At 46.9% G+C, this 19,532-nt stretch overlaps 1 protein-coding gene across 3 annotated transcripts in view; it reads right to left on the bottom strand.

Moving 5' to 3' along the window:
• Nucleotides 1-18,478: 18,478 nt before the first annotated feature.
• LOC119402456 (ufm1-specific protease 1) overlaps nucleotides 18,479-19,532 on the bottom strand; it is a 91,648-nt gene continuing 90,594 nt past the window's right edge. For all 3 annotated transcript variants that reach the window (XM_037669611.2, XM_037669609.2, XM_037669610.2), the window contains exon 6: nucleotides 18,479-18,672. In XM_037669611.2, the coding sequence (XP_037525539.1) occupies nucleotides 18,502-18,672 (171 nt within the window). In that variant the 3' untranslated portion in view covers nucleotides 18,479-18,501. The remainder of the gene's footprint in view (nucleotides 18,673-19,532) is intronic.

Genomic DNA, 19,532 nt, shown 5'->3' with positions numbered 1-19,532 from the left:
GTTTTGAACCTACACTAAAATGACCATAATTAACGCTTCTAGGATTAATTAGACATCACGTAGGAGCATTTGCGGTGTCATTCCGTTATTACAAGACATAGACCCACTTATTGCAACATAAATGTCACAAACAAAAAATCGGCTGTCAGGGGCCCTTTAAGAAGGCTGCCCGCCAATCACATTGGATTCATATGTGTATAATAGATACTTTCTGTTGTAGTATAACGATGATGAGTTGATTTTGCGCGAGTACAACTTTCTGGAAACTCGTCGTTGCTAACAAAGGGGTAGATAGAGAAATAAACATTATTAGGAACAGACACAAAGGTAGGCTGCCTTCTTAGCCCAGAAAACCGTGGATGCTGATCATCTCCCTGGTGAGGTAGATGAAGTAACGGGGCAAACTTGAAAGCTGGGCTTCTCAATGTGCTCGAGTCCACTGCCTTGTTACAAGCCGCCACGATCGCTGCAGGTGACCATATGATAAGCCAAGTGAAGCAGGCTAATCGGAGACTAAAGCGGGAATCTATTTTAGCTGTCCTGCCTAGGCAGAACTAAAATACTGGAAACTTCTGCACACTCATCAAGTCACAGCAGCTTGAATATGGAGCAGTGGCGATGCTCTTCGTTTTCAAAGAAAGAAACTGAATTTCCTGAAAAAGGACAGCGTTTGAGTGGGCTATAACACGTTTACTGGCTCCCGCCCATATATGCGTCGCGGATTACTTAAATTTCACGCCAGGCAGAACAAAATAAAATCATGACAGATTGCTGTAATATTATAGAGCCCCAGGTGAGCGATAGCCTCCTCTGCAATGCTCGAGCGCAAGACACACAAGCGTGGAATAGGCAGCCCGCACCGCAGGTAGCCTACAGTGCGTGGTCATAACACACAGAGGACAATCGTCAGAGCAGAATCGTAGGACAAATTTTATTATAATATTACGTTATTGGTGCGCTCAAGCAAAACTTTGCCTGACTTGTTAGTTTCCCAGTCTGCAGCCGACAATAACCACTGTCGAAAGTAATGCGCCCGCCACCTTTGAGCGCATGATAGATACCGTTCTGCGCAACCTGAAATGGCACACATGCTTATGCTACCTCGACGACGTCGTTGTTTTCTCTCCGGACTTCTCCACGCATCTTCAACGCCTGCGGCATGTTTTCACGCGTTTGAGCGAGGCCGGTCTGCAACTGAACCTACAGAAGTGCCGATTTGCAGCACGGCTGCTGACAATACTCGGTTACGCCGTGTCCAAGGACGGTATTCTCAACGATCCAGCCAAGCTTCGGGCCGTGACCGAGTTCCCCAAACCTACGTCCGTCAAGGAACTGCGCAGTTTCGTAGGACTGTGTTCCTACTTTTGGCGCTTCATTCGAAACTTCGCGACTATCATATCGCCGCTGACGAAGCTCCTCGGCAGTAATGGGCCGCTCAATTCGTGGTCGTCAGAGTGCGACGAAGCTTTCGCGAAGCTCCGTCGTTTGTTGACGTCGCCTCCCATACTACGCCACTACGACCCTACAGCCCCTACAGAGGTACACACAGACGCCAGCGGTGTTGGCCTTGGCGCTGTCCTTGCGCAGCGCAAGACAGGGTTCCCTGAATATGTCGTGGCATATGCAAGTCGTACGCTTATCAAAGCCGAGACCAATTACACCGTCACCGAACAGGAATGCCTGGCGATCATCTGGGCCCTTACGAAGTTCCGACCTTATTTGTATGGTCGCCCATTTGATGTCATCACCGACCACCATGCACTATGCTGGTTGTCATCATTGAAGGATCCATCAGGCCGCCTCGCCTGCTGGGCACTTCGGCTACAGGACTACGACATCCGCGTGCTGTACCGCAACGGACGCCAGCATGCTGACGCCGACGCACTCTCGCGCTCCCCCTTGCCTGACGACAATACCCACAGCTCAATGTCTCACCATGCCGTTTCTTCCATCGACATTCACACCATCGCTACCGAACAGCGCAAGGATCAGTGGATCGCTTCACTGATACACTTGCTCACTGATCCATCGGCAACACCATCCACTCGAGCGTTGCGTAGTAAAGCCCATCATTTCGCCATTCTCGACGACCTCCTTCACCGACGCAATTACAACGCCGACGGCCGCCAGTGGCTACTAGTAATCTCCCGCAGTCTCCGTTCTGACATATGCGAATCGTTCCACGCTGATCCGCAGTGTACGCACTCTGGGGTATCGAAAACATACCACCGCATTCGCCAATAGTACTTTTGGCGAGGGATGTACCGCTACGTGCAGAAATTCGTTCGCTCCTGCATCGATTGTCAGCGCCGCAAAACTTTCAACGCACCAGACACCAGCAGGTCTACAACCTTTACCTTGCCCTGACCGGCCGTTTGGGCGCGTTGGCATCGATTTGTATGAGCCACTTCCTCTGACGTCGGCTGGTAACCGCTGGGCCATCGTCGCTGTAGACCACCTTACGCGATACGCCGAAACTGCCGCCCTCCCAGCGGCTACAGCGCGCGATGTAGCCTCCTTCCTGCTCCACCGGTTCATGCTGCGCCACGGTCCACCCCAGGAGCTGCTCAGCGATCGAGGCCGTGTCTTCCTGTCGGAGGTCGTCGAAGCCATCCTCAAAGAGTGCAACGTTGTTCACCGCAAAACTACTGCTTACCACCCGCAGACGAATGGCCTCACCGAACGCTTTAACCGCACGCTCGGCGACATGCCGCCGATCACACAAATTGGGATTCGATTCTGCCCTTCGTCACCTACGCCTATAACACCGCCCCTCAGAGCACTACTGGTTTTTCACCGTTCTGGGTCATTCCACGCCAAACGTCCCAGACATTGCGCTCGACCCTCTCCAATTGTATTGTAAAAAATTGTGGACGTTCATATCAGTGCACTATTTGCCCTCGGAAAGTATTTTTTGGAAAAAAAAATTTTCTTGTCTGTTACAGTGATTTGAATTTTGCCGTAGTGGGTGAAACATAGGTTGCGAAAAAATACTCTAAAAAATACAATACTTTACTGAACGCCTTAAATATCTGCTGTTTACTTGAAAAGGAATAGCACTATCACATCATCACCCATTGACGACCACTACTTTGTCTCACGATGTGCTTTGTGGTGAAGCAATGCTGCAATTCTGCGCCCAGTTTGATAATTTTTTAAACATTCCACGAATATTACAGACAAAATAGGACTATATCACATGGCTGGATAGTTGGCAGTAAGCGTGTCAAAAAAGTATTGAAGTTGATGACCGAGTAGTTTCGAAGTGGAAGGGGCGCAAACATTGAAAAATGTGTGAAATGCTCCACGTTCAGGCACATGTGGAGTGGTGATGCAGTCCAAGTAAAAATGCACGCTTGGTCTTGTTGGGAAGAGTAAACAAAGGAGATTTATTTGTGAAAGTTTCATCGGAGTGTTTTTTGTTTTTGGCGAGAAACAAAAATTTATGTGGAGCGTTCGCGGCGTGCCTGGGCGCGGGCCCGTAAGTCCGCTTCACTGCGCCGTCACTGTTCCTTGGGGCAACGGAAGTATGCAGCGCCCACGCGGGTGGCCCGATCGTGTGCTGCTGTGAGTTTTCACGTTTCGACACGCATTCTTCGGCTTTCCGCAGTGCCGCCGACGAAGTGTCAGGGAAAACGAGTGATGGTTCGTTTAAAATATATTATTATATAATAAAAGTGGCTAACAGGCACCGGGAATACACTTATAGTTCTTTTTTATGGGCAGCTCGCTTTAACTTGACTCGCGCCATTCGTGCCTCGGAGCCGAATGGTGCTACGTATTCTTGCGCTCGGATCTTCGGCAGAGGTGAACTTTGCTCCGGTGATCACGTCGCCGAGCGAGCACGCGGCACTCGAAGGTTCGTCTTTCGGCCGCATCCCTTGGCAGTGCGTAAGATAAACATTGCGAATGGTGAGTATACTGCTATCGCGTCATATTTTAGACGGAGAGCCTGTACAACGGAAACCGAAAGCGATAAATATACAAAAGGACGAAGCCGCCTTTAAGGCGGCTTCGTCCTTTTAAATGTCTATCGCCTTCGCTTAGTAATCGCAAGGCGATTACTAAGATGAAAGCATCGCATGCAGCGTGGCAGAAAGTTGAGCTCTCAGCAAGGTTTCAGTCTACAATCTCCCTCAAAGGCACGCGGACGTTTCACCTTTTCGTACCATCATCATTGACCACTCTTAATGCCGGGCTCACCACCTACTCAGCAACACAGGCATTTCAAGTGGCGAAGACCATACGTCAGCAACGGAAGTAAGAACTGCAACCTCCGCAAAACACAACCCAAGCTCTGCGCCTGTCGTACGTGTGGATGCAGTGACGTGGCAATGAAATCGTGCTCTGCTCCGACTACTAACCGGCAGCCTTTAGTGCCCTTCCGAAACATTCTGCCGGCCATATACACTGTTTGCAAGTTTTCAGCAACGTGAAAACTCACAGCAGCACACGATCGTGCCACCCGCGTGGGCGCTGCATACTTCCGTTGCCCCAAGGAACAGTGGCGGCGCAGTGAAGCGGACTTACGGGCCCGCGCCCAGGCACGCCGCGAACGCTCAACATAAATTTTTATTTCTCGCCAAAACCAAAAAACACTCCGATGAAACTTTCACAAATAAATCTCCTTTGTTTACTCTTCCCAATGAGACCAAGCGTGCATTTTTACTTGGACTGCATCACCACTCTATATGTGCCTGAACGTGGAGCATTTCACACATTTTTCAATGTTTGCGCCCCTTCCACTTCGAAACTACTCGGTCATCGACTTCAATACTTTTTTGACACGCTTACTGCCAACTATCCAGCCATGTGATATAGTCCTATTTTGTCTGTAATATTCGTAGAATTTTTAAAAAATAATCAAAATGGGCGCAAATTGCAGCATTGCTTCACCACAAAGCACATCGTGAGACAAAGTAGTGGTCGTCAATGGTTGATAATAAGATAGTGCCATTCCTTTTAAAGTAAACAGCAGATATTTAAGGCGTTCCGTAAAGTATTGTATTTTTTAGAGTATTTTTTCGCAACCTATGTTTCACCCACTACGGCAAAATTCAAATCACTGTAACAGACAAGAAAAATTTTTTTCCCAAAAAATACTTTCCGAGGGCAAATAGTGCACTGATATGAACGTCCACAATTTTTTACAATACAATTGGAGAGGGTCGAGCGCAATGTCTGGGACGTTTGGCGTGGAATGACCCTTCTTCTTACTGTACGGAAAGCACCCGTCGCACACCATCGACACGATACTTCCATATAGGCCGGATCCATCTGAGTGTGCGCCTATTTCTGACACAGCCAGGCTCGCTGAAGAGTGTCGGGAGCTTGCCAAGACATTTACGACGCAAGAACAAGAGCTGCAGAAGAGCATTCGCGATGGCACCACTACTTCTGAACCCACGTTCCTCCCTGGAGTGCTCGTATGGCTCTCGGTTCCTACCACTGCAACTGGCCTCTCTTCCTAACTACTACCCAAATACGAAGGCCCCTACCGTGTCGTCGAACGCACATCCCCAGTCAACTACCTGATTGAACCTATTGAACCATCTTCGGACATGCGCCGTCGAGGGCGCGACATTGTCAACGTGGAGCGCCTCAAGCCCTACCGTGACCCGCTCATAGTGACCAGCTGTTAGGTCTCCAGGCGGCTCCCTTTTCGTACCCGGGGTAATTGTAGAGAAGCATTGGAACGCTCTAATGGGTCGTCCTCTCGAGCGCCTCCTAGTGGTTCGCCCTCTTCGCCTCTTCTCGGAGAGCACGCCCCTCGTGCCCGTGCTCGTGAGAGTGCGAGTCTGCGTTCTGTCGTTGTGCATCGTCGCCGTCAATCCCGCCGTCAATAAACGCCTTGACAAATGCAACTACACCCAGCTCATGTTTAGCCGAATTTTCGAGCGTGCTTCGCTTTTTCATATTCAGGATTCGTGGTGCATTTGCTGCCATCGCCTAGGCCACGAACTCTGCTTCCCATCAAATAGTGGCTGCGGATCATTATTCTGCCGCAGGCCAGGCACCAAGCTTACGTGACTTCCAGGACTCTCACCACGTCAATCAACCGTTCTGAAATACATCTAAGGACAAACAAAAATGAACAAAAGTGGTACATCACGTAAAGAACGCCCACGGTGTCACGAAAAAGATTTGGATTTGGTTGATTCCTTGTTCAAGCTATTTTTGTCTCACTGTATTTTGTGCCCCTTGCTATTTTTCTCCTTTGATATCGCTGTATTTTTTATTATTTTTTTTATTACACGCCTCCCCCCTCCCTTCCCACACGGGAAAATGAAATCCTGCGAACGTCACTCCTTTTAGTACCAGCGAAGCGGCACCCTGTTACCAGTATGGTTATTTGAATTACGAAGCCCATTTCGTTAAGATAATAACAGCCGTTGTGCCGAAGCCATGACACTACGTGCACGGTTTATTCCTAAAGAACAGGAAGGTGCAGCCTATGTGTTGATGTGGACTCAGTTTATCGTAGGGCTAGAGAAAACGGCTGTGTCTGTCCCCACTTTATTGGCCGCAAGATCGAACAGAGTCGCCGCCTGGCGGCTTCTGGCTGAACCGCGCCTAGTGTGGCACGGCCACCTGGATCGGGGCGCGCGGCGGTGAGTGTGGATTGCTCCATGCGTCATCTGCTAGCCACGTTGTGTTTGCGTGTGCGCGTATACGTCATTCAGGTCCTCGAAAGGCGGTTTGTTCCGTTGTGTTTATGCAACTTTAACCGCTCGTACGTATGCCTAACACGATGTAAAGAAGCATTTGGCCTTGATCGGCTGTATATGTACAGTAATAAGATCAGTGAGTGCACTTGTCAAGAATGCTATGTGTGGTCGTCGTACCTTCCGTTCACGAGAGTCATATCAGTGTAGGTGCCGCTCTGTGGTCCAAGCGCATTGCAAAGTGCACTTCGTGTTGTCCTAAAGATGAGAAGTATTAAATCTCATATGAATATAGCCTTCTATAGTGGCTCGGTGGTAAAAAAATCGGCAGGTCCCACTTACTGTGGGAATCGATGTAATGCGAAGCAGCCAGCAAAGTGCTGCATATATCGCTTTGTTTGTCTTTGAGCCAAATGGAATCATTCATGCCATGACATCTAGTCCACCATATATAGCATGTTTGCCATGCACGCATGCATGCACAACCTAGTATACACCATGCCAATGAAACGCATATTCTGGTATATACAATGCATGACCTGTCGTTTATGTTCATCACGTACTCGTGTCATGCCATACCAATTTTGGTATATATCTAATTAACAAAACGACCGGAAGCGCACCATGACAGTGGCATGTAAATTATACCGTGCATGGCATGCATAACATGATTCGCATGTTAAGACCTCTCATTTATGTTCGTCACACAGTCACATCGCGCAATACCAATTTTGGTGTATATCAAACGAGCGAAATGGCCGCGAGTGCACCAGGAGTATAGCATGTAAATCATGCCATACATGACATGCATATCATGGTTTTCACGTTACCACCTGTCACTAATGTTCATCATACAGTCACATCGTGCAATAGCAGTTTTGGTGTATATAAGCCAGCGAAACGGCCGCGAATGCACCATGAGCGTGGCATGTAAATCTAGACATACATGACATGCATGTCATGGTTTTCATGTTACCACCTGTTATTCATGCTCTTCATACAGTCACATCGCGCAATACCAATTCTGGTGCATATCAATCTGGCCAAACGGCCACGAGTGCGCCATGAGCATGACATGTAAATCATGTCGTACATGTCATGCATATCATGATTTTCATGTTAACACCATTCATTTACGTTCGTCATACAGTCGCTTCGCGCAATACCAATTTTGGTGTACATCAAGCTGTGAAACGGCCGCGAATGCACCATGAGCGCGGCATGTAAATCATGACATACATGACATGGATGTCATGGTTTTCGTGCTACCACCTGTTATTCATGTTCTTCATACAGTCACATCGCGCAATACCAGCTTTGGTCTATATAAATCTAGCGAAACGACCGCGAGTGCGCCATGAGCGTGGCATGTAAATCATGTCGTACATGACATGTATGCCATGATTTTCATGTTACCACGTGTCAGTTATGTTCGTCATATAGAAATGTCTCGTCATACCAGTTTTCGTATATATTCCTTCATTTAAACAGCCGCGAGCGCCCAGAGACCATGTCATGTAAATCATGCTGCACATGAGCACATGACATGCGCGTCATGATTTGCTTGTTAGGACCAGTCATTATGTTCGTCATGAATTCTTGTCACGCCGTACCAATTTTGATGTATATGAAATTAACGGAACGGCCGCAAGAGCCTAAGGCCGTGGAATGTAAATCATGCTGTTCATGACATGGGTGTCATGATTTTCATGATATGGCCTGTCATTTATGTTCGTAATAAGGCCATGTTATGACACACCAATTTTGGTATACATCCGATTAACGAAGTGGCCAGGAGAGCACAAAGTCGTAGGCGGCTAGATAGATAGATAGTAGATAGATAGATAGATAGATAGATAGATAGATAGATAGATAGATAGATAGATAGATAGATAGATAGATAGATAGATAGATAGATAGATAGATAGACAGAGCGTGACATTTCTATATGACGAACATAACTGACACGTGGTAACATGAAAATCATGGCATACATGTCATGTGCGACATGATTTACATGCCACGCTCATGGCGCACTCGCGGTCGTTTCGCTAGATTGATATACACCAAAGCTGGTATTGCGCGATGTGACTGTATGAAGAACATGAATAACAGGTGGTAGCATGAAAACCATGACATCCATGTTATGTATGTCATGATTTACATGCCGCGCTCATGGTGCATTTGCAGCCGTTTCGCTTGCATGACATACACCAAAATTGGTATTGCGTGACACGACCGTGTGACGAACGTAAGTGAGAGGTGGTAACATGAAAATCATGACATGCAAGTCATGTACGACCTGATTTACGTGCCACGCTCATGGTGCGTTAGCGGCCGTTTCAGTAGATTGATATACGCCAAAATTGGTATTGCGCGAAGTGACTGTATGAAGAACATGAATAACAATTGGTAAGATGAAAACCATGACATGCATGTCATGTATGTCATGATTTACATGCCACGCTCCTGATGCATTCGCGGCCGCTTCGCTAGCTTGATGTACACCAAAATTGGTAGTGCGCGCAGCGACTGTATGACGAACGTAAATGAGACGCGGTAACATGAAAATCATGACATGTACGACATGATTTACATGTCATGCTCATGGCGCACTCGTGGCCGTTTCGCTTGCTTGATATACACCAAATTGGTATTGCGCGACGCGACTGCATGACGAACGTAAATGAGAGGTGGTAACATAGAAATCATGACATGCAGGTCATGACATGCAAGCCACACTAGTGATACATGCGTGGCCGTTTTCCTAGCTTGATATATACCGAAATTGGTATTGCGCGACGCGAGTGTACGACGAATATGAATAACAGGTGGTAACATGAAAACCATGACATGCATGTCATGTATGTCATGATTTACATTCCGCGCTCATGGTGCATTCGCGGCCGTTTCACTTGCTTGATATACACCAAAATTGGTATTGCGCGAAGCGACTGTATGACGAACGTAAATGAATGGTGTTAACATGAAAATCATGATATGCATGACATGTACGACATGATTTACATGTCGTGCTCATGGCGCACTCGTGGCCGTTTTGCTAGATTGATATGCACCAGACTTGGTATTGCGCGATGTGACTGTATGAAGAGCATGAATAACACGTGGTAACATGAAAACAATGACATGCATGTCATGTATGTCTAGATTTACATGCCACGCTCATGGTACATTCGCGGCCGTTTCGCTAGCTTGATATACACCAAAACTGCTATTGCGCGATGTGACTGTATGATGAACATTAGTGATAGGTGGTAACGTGAAAAACCATGATATGCATGTCATGTATGGCATGATTTACATGCTATACTCATGGTGCACTCGCGGCCATTTCGCTCGTTTGATATACACCAAAATTGGTATTGCGTGATGTGACTGTGTGACGAACATAAATGAGAGGTCTTAACATGCGAATCATGTTATGCATGTCATGCACGGTATAATTTACATGCCACTGTCATGGTGCGCTTCCGGTCGTTTTGTTAACTGGATATATACCAAAATTGGTATGGCATGACACGAGTGCGTGATGAACATAAACGACAGGTCATGCATTGTATATACCAGAATATGCGTTTCATTGGCATGGTGTATACTAGGTTGTGCATGCGGTCGTGCATGGCAAACATGCTATATATGGTGGACTAGATGCCATGGCATGAATGATTTCATTTGGCTCAAAGACAAACAAGGCGATATATGCAGCACTTTGCTGGCTGCTTCGCATTACATCGATTCCCACAGTGCGTGGGATCTGCCGATTTTTTTTCTTTATACATTACCTTGAGCGTTTGTGTTACGTTGTAATAGACTGGCGGAAAGCAGCGGACATTATTCGCATGAAAAAGTGTATTTTGGTCCCGTGAAATAACCGGGCCTTTGTTCCATTACTTTCGTGCAAGTAATCAATCGAAGAAAGTTCCATGCTGTACAGTTGCCTTTGTGTACTGTTACTGGAATAAAAACAAGCGTGTGCGTGTTAAACGTCTCCGTATATATATTGCTAAAGCGCTGTCAGCCACGTACATTTCCTCAGTAAACCTATCAACTGTCCTACATTTCATGGAGAACTGAATAGGAAATGCGGATGAATATTTGAGCACGCAGTGCACATAGTGCTATTTGAACTCATCGTGCAGGAATACGGGCTTTTTTTTTTTTGTTGTTGGGGGGTATCCATATGAACAAGAAGTAAATAAATTCAGTCGCGCTACAGCAGTTCGTAGTAGGTGGAACACAAGCTAAACATGAACAAATAAAACAATAAGAAACGTCATCCATTGCGAAAACGCCGACTGTTGCCGTAGGCGAGCAACCCTTTCGTTGGCAGAATGCGCTTCTCTCACAAGTAGTAGTGACGTTCGGCGCGCTTCGTGCATTAATTCGGGAATGAAGAGCGCACATATTACCAGAAAGCTGCAGTCAACGTATTTTGTTTACCGGAAATCGGGTCAAATAGCTCACAACGAAGCGCTGTTTTGTTCGTTTGTATATGCGCCGACAACCGCCTATCCGCACTAGCGCGGCGACGGTGCTGCCACCTGTAGCCCGATCTCTCGGCGATATAATGCAGTCTTGAATAGGCAAAATACTTGAAGAGTGTCAGTGTGTCGTCGACTGCAATACCGTACGATTACATATGTCGTCATTCTCTTTCTGGAACTCTACTGCACTGCATGTTTGCTGTTTGCGCTACCTGTACTTGCAGTGTCAATATTCACTAACTGTCGTCCTCACTTTATTTTAGGACCCAAATGCCGAGGAAGTCGTACGAAAATGTGGCGCCATCGTTGCATCTATACGCAAGAGCACCGCCGACACGGAAGTGTTGAATGCGGCCGTTCTGCATTTGGAATATCACAACGCGACGAGGTGGAACTCGCAGCTGCGAATGATGAGAAAGCTCGTTACCACTTTTTCGAGTCATCCAGGCCTGACAGAAACCCTGCACGCGTGCAAGAAGATTAAACTGTCTAAATATGAACTGAGGCTGGCGACAGACTTGATTGATCTTCTCTCCCCTGTAGAGGAAGCCACGGAGTTGCTGCAGAAAAGGCACGAGACAGCCGGGCTTTTGCTTCCCGCGTTGCGAAATATTGAAGTTTACCTTGTGGAAACCTTAAGCAAAGGCACACTTCTTTGCAAAGAGGCGGTTAAAGGCCTACAACGTAGCCTGGAGAAGCGGTTCGCAAGCACGTGGACTGACTCTATTGTTTTTTTTTATGGGTGCCCTCCTAGACCCACGGTTTAAATCTTCTTGGTGTTCAGCTGCAACAGCCGAGCAGATGCGTTCTGCTGTGCTGGGGAGGGGGCCTCTTTTGTTAGGGCAGGACAGCGCCAGCACTGTCGCGAATGCAGATTATGAAGCAGGGCCAAGCAGACTCAGGCAAAATGATAATGCCCACCGAGGCAATATGCCTGGATCTATTGCAGCGGAAATTTCTCTTTACCTTTCAGAGGGAATTTGCGCAGACACGGTTAAGCCCCTGACCTATTGGAAAGCGAAGGAAAGCCGCTTTCCCGCCTCGCAAGGGCAGTTTTCACCGTGAATGCAACGTCATCTGACGTGGAACGCGTGTTTTCTACGGCATCCCTGATAATGACAGCGAAGCGAAATCGGCTGTCAAACACCTCTTTCGAGCAGCTCATGTTTGTGAAGCGCAACACATAGGGAGGCGGCAATTGTCTTATCTCACTTCTTTTTTTAAAGAACCAACCGTTGAAGCAGCCGTCATTCACACTTCGGGTTTTAAAAACTAAACGGCAAAGCGCCCGTTTAGCTCATAACCTTTCGTAGCAAAATGTCGATGAATAAAACCAAAATAAAATTTCTTTTTGCACTATGCACTGCTTTCGACCTTTATTGCAGCATTTAAAAATCACGAGGACGCCTAAGCACTTTTCATGAGGTAGTGATTGCCAAAGAACTAGTGACTGATTGCCGGACGTGTTGTTGTTGTAGAAAGATTTGTTTGAACCGATAAAAATAAATCAAAGGTGGGTGGCCCCTTATAAGCTCAAAAAGCTACGAGCGACCGCTGCTGCTCCAGCGCGGGAGATCAGGCGTTCCCGAGTCTCGAGCTGAGAGCTGGTCAGCCCGCACTCCCACTGCTCCGGGATCATTTCATTATTATCGCTATCCTTTTTCCTTGCATCTTTTCTTCACTCGGTTGCTACGACTCGACCCGTGTCCGCATCGCCAAGCAATGAGGGCATTGGGAAGGAACGTATTTTGCTACACCCTTAATTGCTACTGTAATATGCTCAAATTAGTCATGTAGGCCAGAGTACATGTTTTTTCGAAGTCTAAGGCCACAACGCATTCTCTAGGTCCACCTTTAGTTAGCCAGAGCCAAGGTTAGCCGTGATGTAAAAGTGTAACGATCTGCCAATTTGTAAAAGAGAAACCGAGGCATAAGTTAGTGTGCAAACAAATGCATTATCCCAGCAGATACTGAAGGGCAAATTATCCCTGCGCGTTGGTTCCCATTGATACCCCCACACTAAAGTGGCGAATACTCTATGCACACCCTGATCTTTATCTCACGAGCAGTGTAGTACCTGACTCACGTAAATAACCTTTGCGACAAGGAAGACATTGCATACCTGTGCACAGGTGAACACAGAAATTTCTCACCCCATCCATCCTTGCCAGGCACGCTTGACAAGCGCGAGTGCTGACGAGCAGTGCGGCCCCGTGTTCCGTATTCGATGCAAAGGCATAAGGCGCCCGAGCGGTGCACTCTTCCAACTAATACCGGCAGATCTACAGGGTTTTGTTCCCCCTTAACCAAATGTTAGTTTTCTCCATATTCACGACCGCTCCAGACGCGTGGCAAAACTGCTTAGCCTTCCTGAACACTACTTTTGTCAGCATAAAATACGCTATGTCGTCATTTTAGCATTAACACATTTAAGCTTAAACAATATTAAAACATCACCATTCGTTCAAACATGCTGACCATGCAAATACTATAGGTAGCGGAAGAACTGCCCCTATGGGAATTAGTAGGGTGGTTGTACTGCACGAGATATGTCACCAAGCTACTATCCCTCGACCTTGGTAACGGGTTTTGCGTACTTTTGCAGTTCTTAATGCACGTGATGATATCTGCTTTATGGGGCGTTCATTCTTAACTCGATAAAAGTATCAAGATTCCTTGCCAACGTTGAGGAATTACAGGAATGGAATTGAACTGCTCGGCCATTCCCGGAGTGGGAATGGGCTAAGTTTTTTCATTCCGAGGTACTGAAAGGAATGGAATTGCGGCAAGTTCTAATTCCCCGGAATAGAATTGGAATGGAATGGAGGCGCCCATTCCCCAACATTGCTATGTATATACCCAAATTTGACGCGCTACATAACGGACGTCGGAGGGCTTGCCTCGAACTAGATGTCGTGCGATTATCGCTTGTACTTGCGAGTCGCAGCGCGCCTATGAAACGTGCACTGGCGAAAGAAGCTTTCCAGGTCCTTGGTTTTCAGGAAACCGTGCCTCGACACCAACGAAATGGGGGGGGGGGGGGTATATTGTGGCCTATGTACTACCTTCGCTTGCGGACGGCTCTCTTTGCGCTACCCAGTTAGAGCCAGGGCTGCTATTAGAGCAATGGTGGCGGTGTTTTTCGCAGCGCCGCCTGGGCAGAGTCTGACGTTTATCTAGAGCGCGAGACCACTGAGAAGGCACACAGGACACATGGTCGTCCCTTCGGCGCCGAAAAACAATTTTGTACGCGTAGCCCTCTTGTGGCCGTGTGGCCAAACATTGCATTGCCGATCAGAAGAAAATGACCGTAAACTTTGTGAACACAGACTGCAATGTCATAGGTGAACAGCGTGATGCCCTAACAAGAGAAATACACGAGGCATACGTGATTGCAAGATTGCAGGACATGTGTATAAGCGAAGCCTCAGTAGCACTGGCCCAAAAAGAAATCAAGTACCTTGATTGCAAAATTTGACGCATGTCTTTTCTACCGGCACTCATGTTCCGTCCGCGCATGTTTCGTGTACCTCTTTCAGGTCACCATTGCGTATAAAAGGCCTGCTGGTTTCAATAAAATTTCAGTTGTCAACAGCGCTCGGTGTGTCTTGTGTACCTTCTTCTCTGTGGTGTCGTCCGACGCTATAAGCATGGAAGCTAAAAATCAACTCGCCCAACACATTTTGCTGTGGTTCCCTATTACTTTTCTCCAGAAAACACCATGAAGATATAAGTCATAAGGTACCACATTCAGGAGCAGCCCATGTCATAATGAAACATGCCTTTTCGCCAGAGTACAACTGTCACGTTGCCGCTATCCTGCATTCGTCGGCTCAAAATGCTTGCATCATAAACAAATTGCTTGCTTTATAGAAACAAACGTATAATTGATAACTCTGATGATACCCCAATGGCGCCCGATAACCAGATAATGGCAAAATGTTTCACATAAACGATGCCACAGGTATGTAGATCCCCACTGCGTGCGACCTGTACAACTTAACGTTTTCACACGCTATGTACACAATTGTGTACACCCCTTGTTTTTGCCATTTGTAACAACTAGGGGCTTAAAGAGAGCAAGATGCATTCAGCATCGGATGAAATGAAGCTCTTGCATAATAAATATGTCTTCATTTCACTTCATTTTGCAGTGTACTGCTGTATAAGACTAGTTTGCTGAAGTCACTACGGACTTCGACGTGCTTCTTCCCACGAGCCACGTCAAAAGTATAATTTTTCTTTGCTCCAAGTGGACACGAAAACCAATTTGCACTATATTTCTGGCGTAAAATTTAATTCTATTAACGCAATAACGGAGCATGAATGACTTCACAATAAATAGATATTTAATTACAATTGAATTAGAAATAATTACTCTAACCAGGGTGTCTACCGAGTTGACATTTCTAAATTCCCTGAGTTTTCCAGGTTTTCCCTGAGTGTTTTTGCTAAAACTCCCTGAGTGAAACAGAACTTTGTTTTATGTCAAGATGGGTAGAGACTATCTCGCTCGATGACGTCACTCTCTAGTACGCACGTTAAAAAATAAAAACGATTTAAACCCATTTGAAAAGTACAGAGAACAGTTAAACCAATATAGCGAAGTTGGTAAAAGCGGCAACTTACTTCGTTATATCGAAACTTTGTTAAACTGAAATTCGACCTTTCATGCAAGGCAGTTACCGAAGGATTAATGTTAAAGTGGAAATGCCATAAGAATGCTCGACTAATACGGCAACAGGAAAAAACTTTTTTGTATGTGCGTGTGAAAAAAAAATTAATTTTGTTTAGCCTAAGGTGCAGCAATCACAGTTAGGTGCCTTGTCAGAGTGTCACTTGTAAAGACGAAACAAATGCGGGTTTAACGCACTGTGGAATTGAGCTTATTCTGCTGCAGGTTGTCAAACCATCGCGCGTTGTACAGAGCAGTGCGACGCCTTTGCTATCATGTTGCCCAGCCGAACCATTTGCTCTCCAAGAACGCGCAATATCGAAAACCGTCGCACGCTAGAAAAAACGAGTCAGTTTTACCGCGAGAGCGAAATAGTGAAGCCGAGGGCAACAAATAGGAATTTTATACGAATATATGCTAGCAGCTCACTCCTTAGTGCCCTATCTATGGCTCCGGGGCAGATCCAGGTGCCTACTTTGGGGGGGGGGGGGGGTACAAAGGCTGAAGCAAGTGCGTCAGCAGTGCATTTTGGTGGGTCACGCATATTTACAACAGCCCAGAGGGGATTATGGCGGCGCCTAAGAAGCATTAGTTGTAAATATGCATATGGAAGGAGGAAAGGGTAGAGCGATGAGGAGAGAGGTAGAGAGCAGGGACAAGATTCGCTTTATCCCTTTTGGCCAGTTGTAGGTAAAACAACCTGACAAAGGGGGCAAACTCAGCAGGCAGCCTGACAAAGGAGGTGGACGACAGGCACTGCAGGGGGGGGGGTGGCTTTAAGGGGGGGGGGGGATCGCCGCTACCCCCCCCCTCTGTCTGGATCCACCACTACTATGGCTTCAACGGAAGTTTTGCAATTAGAGCAGAACACCTACAAAGGTATGAGCCGTCTGCTGATCCCCTCAAATGATACCGCGGCACACGCGACCACACCCTCTGGTACAAAATACGCACTTCCTGTCGGACTCACGCAGCCGCCATCCACCTCCGCAACCCTCCGGCTCCTATCTCCTTGTGCCCATCGGGCGAAGTAGACGGTCGGCTCGTTTTATCTCTGCTTAAGCTCCGTTCGTCGGCAGCGCTCGCGCAGTTTCACTCGCACATGGAGCATACGACACGCGGGGTGATGTAATCGCGATTTGGACTTGATAAGGAAGATCATGACGAAGGCAAAAAATTCGCCTGGAGTGTCTATATAACTGCATATATCGGAGTGTCTATATAACTGGAGTGTCTATATAGCTGTCTATATATCGCAAAAAAAAACACAAACAAACAATATAACTGCGGGCTAAGATCGCATGAAAGCACGGCAACAGCCTGAATTACCGTACATCCGATTATGGTGGACACGTTACTGTTTTCCGACATCGCGCGCCGAATCGAGCAAGTGGGACTCGTGCCGGTGTCGCGAATGTCGGTCGCCGCTATGCCTTGGCTCTGAAAAGTTTAGTCATTTGGCTTTGTAGCAAAGCAGCCACGTGGTGTGGCTCGTAATTGCGAGTTGCACCCCAAAAAATATCGCTCGACTGCCTAAAACTTGTTTCAGCCGTGCTAGGGATCAGAGCGAGTGAGCTCTCCGATAACAGCCAACAAGCGTCGTCGTCTTTTTCCTCGCCGATCGGGGTGGCTTGCCAGATACCAGCCACGACGAAGACATCCGCTTCCTGAACGATCGCGATCGCTTGCAAGATAACTCGAGCTCGTTGCATCTACTGCTACCGCTTCTACAACTAATCATACTTGTTACTTGACAAGCGGCGATAACAACACCACCATATCGTGCGCTAACGCACAGCACGCGCGACTGAGAATACAGAACTACACGGCGTAGTAAAAGAACACCCTGACAACATTGCTCGATACGATGTGTCGTGGTTCATGGTTCCCGCATGCCACGCATTAGCCGGATTATCTCCCAATCCACCGCTCCGAATGCGATGAGAGCATCGAGGTGCGCCCCTTCCCCGCAGCTGCAGCGGCCGTTTGATTTGAAAAATGCGTTCACAAAAAATCGAGCCAGCGCTAGAGCGACTTTCGTTGCCTTTCAATAAAGTTACTGTGGATTTTCCCTGATGGGAGCACAATTTCCCTGAGTTTTCCCTGAGAATTTCCAGACTACCCAAAATCCCTGAAAATTCCCGGTTTTCCCGGTCAGTAGACACCCTGTTTAACACACATAAATTAATGCATTATGACATTATTTTTGTTGCAATAGAATGTAGAGCGCCTTGAAATAACGTTGTATCGATCTGACGCATTTACAGACAGTTCTTCATATGTGGCGTCTGAGAGGGTTAAAACTCACGTTTCTTGTTTAAGTAGCGTAGAAGCTCATTGTTTATTTACAGCCTCATATATTATTAATATTCAAGGAAATCACTCGACATTGCGCGACACAGAGGTCTCTCCATTGGGAAAGGGGGTGCCGCTGGTGCCAACGTTTTGACACTCGCATTTGTCAAGGCAACAACGAAGGTATTTCCACTTGTTGAAACGCTGCCTTCAGCGACACCACCTCTTGAAGCCGTCCCCTGAAACTTGTGCCTTGCTCGGACGTCCATCTAGTGCCGCCTTGAGAAACCAATCTCGGCCGCGTTCTGAAAAGGGAAAACGCAAAGCGCATGGGCACCAGTGTTGATCCGAGTAAGTGAGATCACAAAGTGCTGCCTGCTGTGGAAGGCAGCAAGGGGAGGCACAGATTGTAGAAGGAACTCTCCATGAGGGAACCCAGAGAACGCCACGAGATCCACCCGTCCTGCTGCAGATGAGCTTTGGCTCCGGCGAGAAGGCCGTGCTTTGCATCATTTCTGTACCAATGTGGGTCCTGCATGAGCAGCGCGGGCTATGTACTTCAAAGAGAAACATAGCGAACACTCAACAATACAGACAAAGCACACGCTGAGACAATGACACACACGAGTGATGACTTTCCACTAGTTTACGTAAGTGCATAAAATGTGTACCGTAATCCAGACATACAAAACTGGAATAGAGCTATAAGACACAACACTACACTGATAAACGCGTAGGTACACCGGCACTTTGTTTCTTTAATAGGGTTGAGTCATCAAATTTATGGCTTCTGCGTTCTTTGTTTCAAACGTTTCTTACTGTTCCAGGAAGCATGCTCGAACATTCATATATTCTCGGTAAATAATTTAATATCGCATTACTTATGCGAATTTTGTAAGCGGAATACCGGGTTGGTGATGATGAAGCTGTAGCTTTCCCTTGCATTGGGTGGTCGCAAGAACTTGCATCCTAGCCTTGAAATAGAAATGTATTGAGCTTACCATTTATAATAATAAGCTGAATATTCCTGCCCATTAATACATACATACATTCTCTCCTCGCGCATCTAGGCATCGTCATACGCATAACCTGCTCCCATACACCACTCGGACTAACGTCATTAAAAATTCCTTCTTCCCCCGAACAATTATTCAGTGGAATAGCTTACCACCTGATGTCGTTTCATCTGATGGCTTCGAGAAAGCGTTGCTCGGAGCATCCCAACCATGACGTTAGTGCACCTTCTCTGTACTTCTTGTGCTTATTATAGTGTTTATACTCTGTCTTCACGCAATATCACTTTTTCGGATTGTTAGTGCTCAGTATTTGTAATAGTACTTGAGGCGTTTCCATGTGCATAAATTTGTCTGTACGTATGCGTATATTGTTTTT

Source organism: Rhipicephalus sanguineus, chromosome 8 (genome assembly GCF_013339695.2).
Source record: "Rhipicephalus sanguineus isolate Rsan-2018 chromosome 8, BIME_Rsan_1.4, whole genome shotgun sequence".
Taxonomy (NCBI): Eukaryota; Metazoa; Arthropoda; class Arachnida; order Ixodida; family Ixodidae; genus Rhipicephalus; species Rhipicephalus sanguineus.
This window is presented reverse-complemented; position numbering and strand designations above follow the sequence as displayed.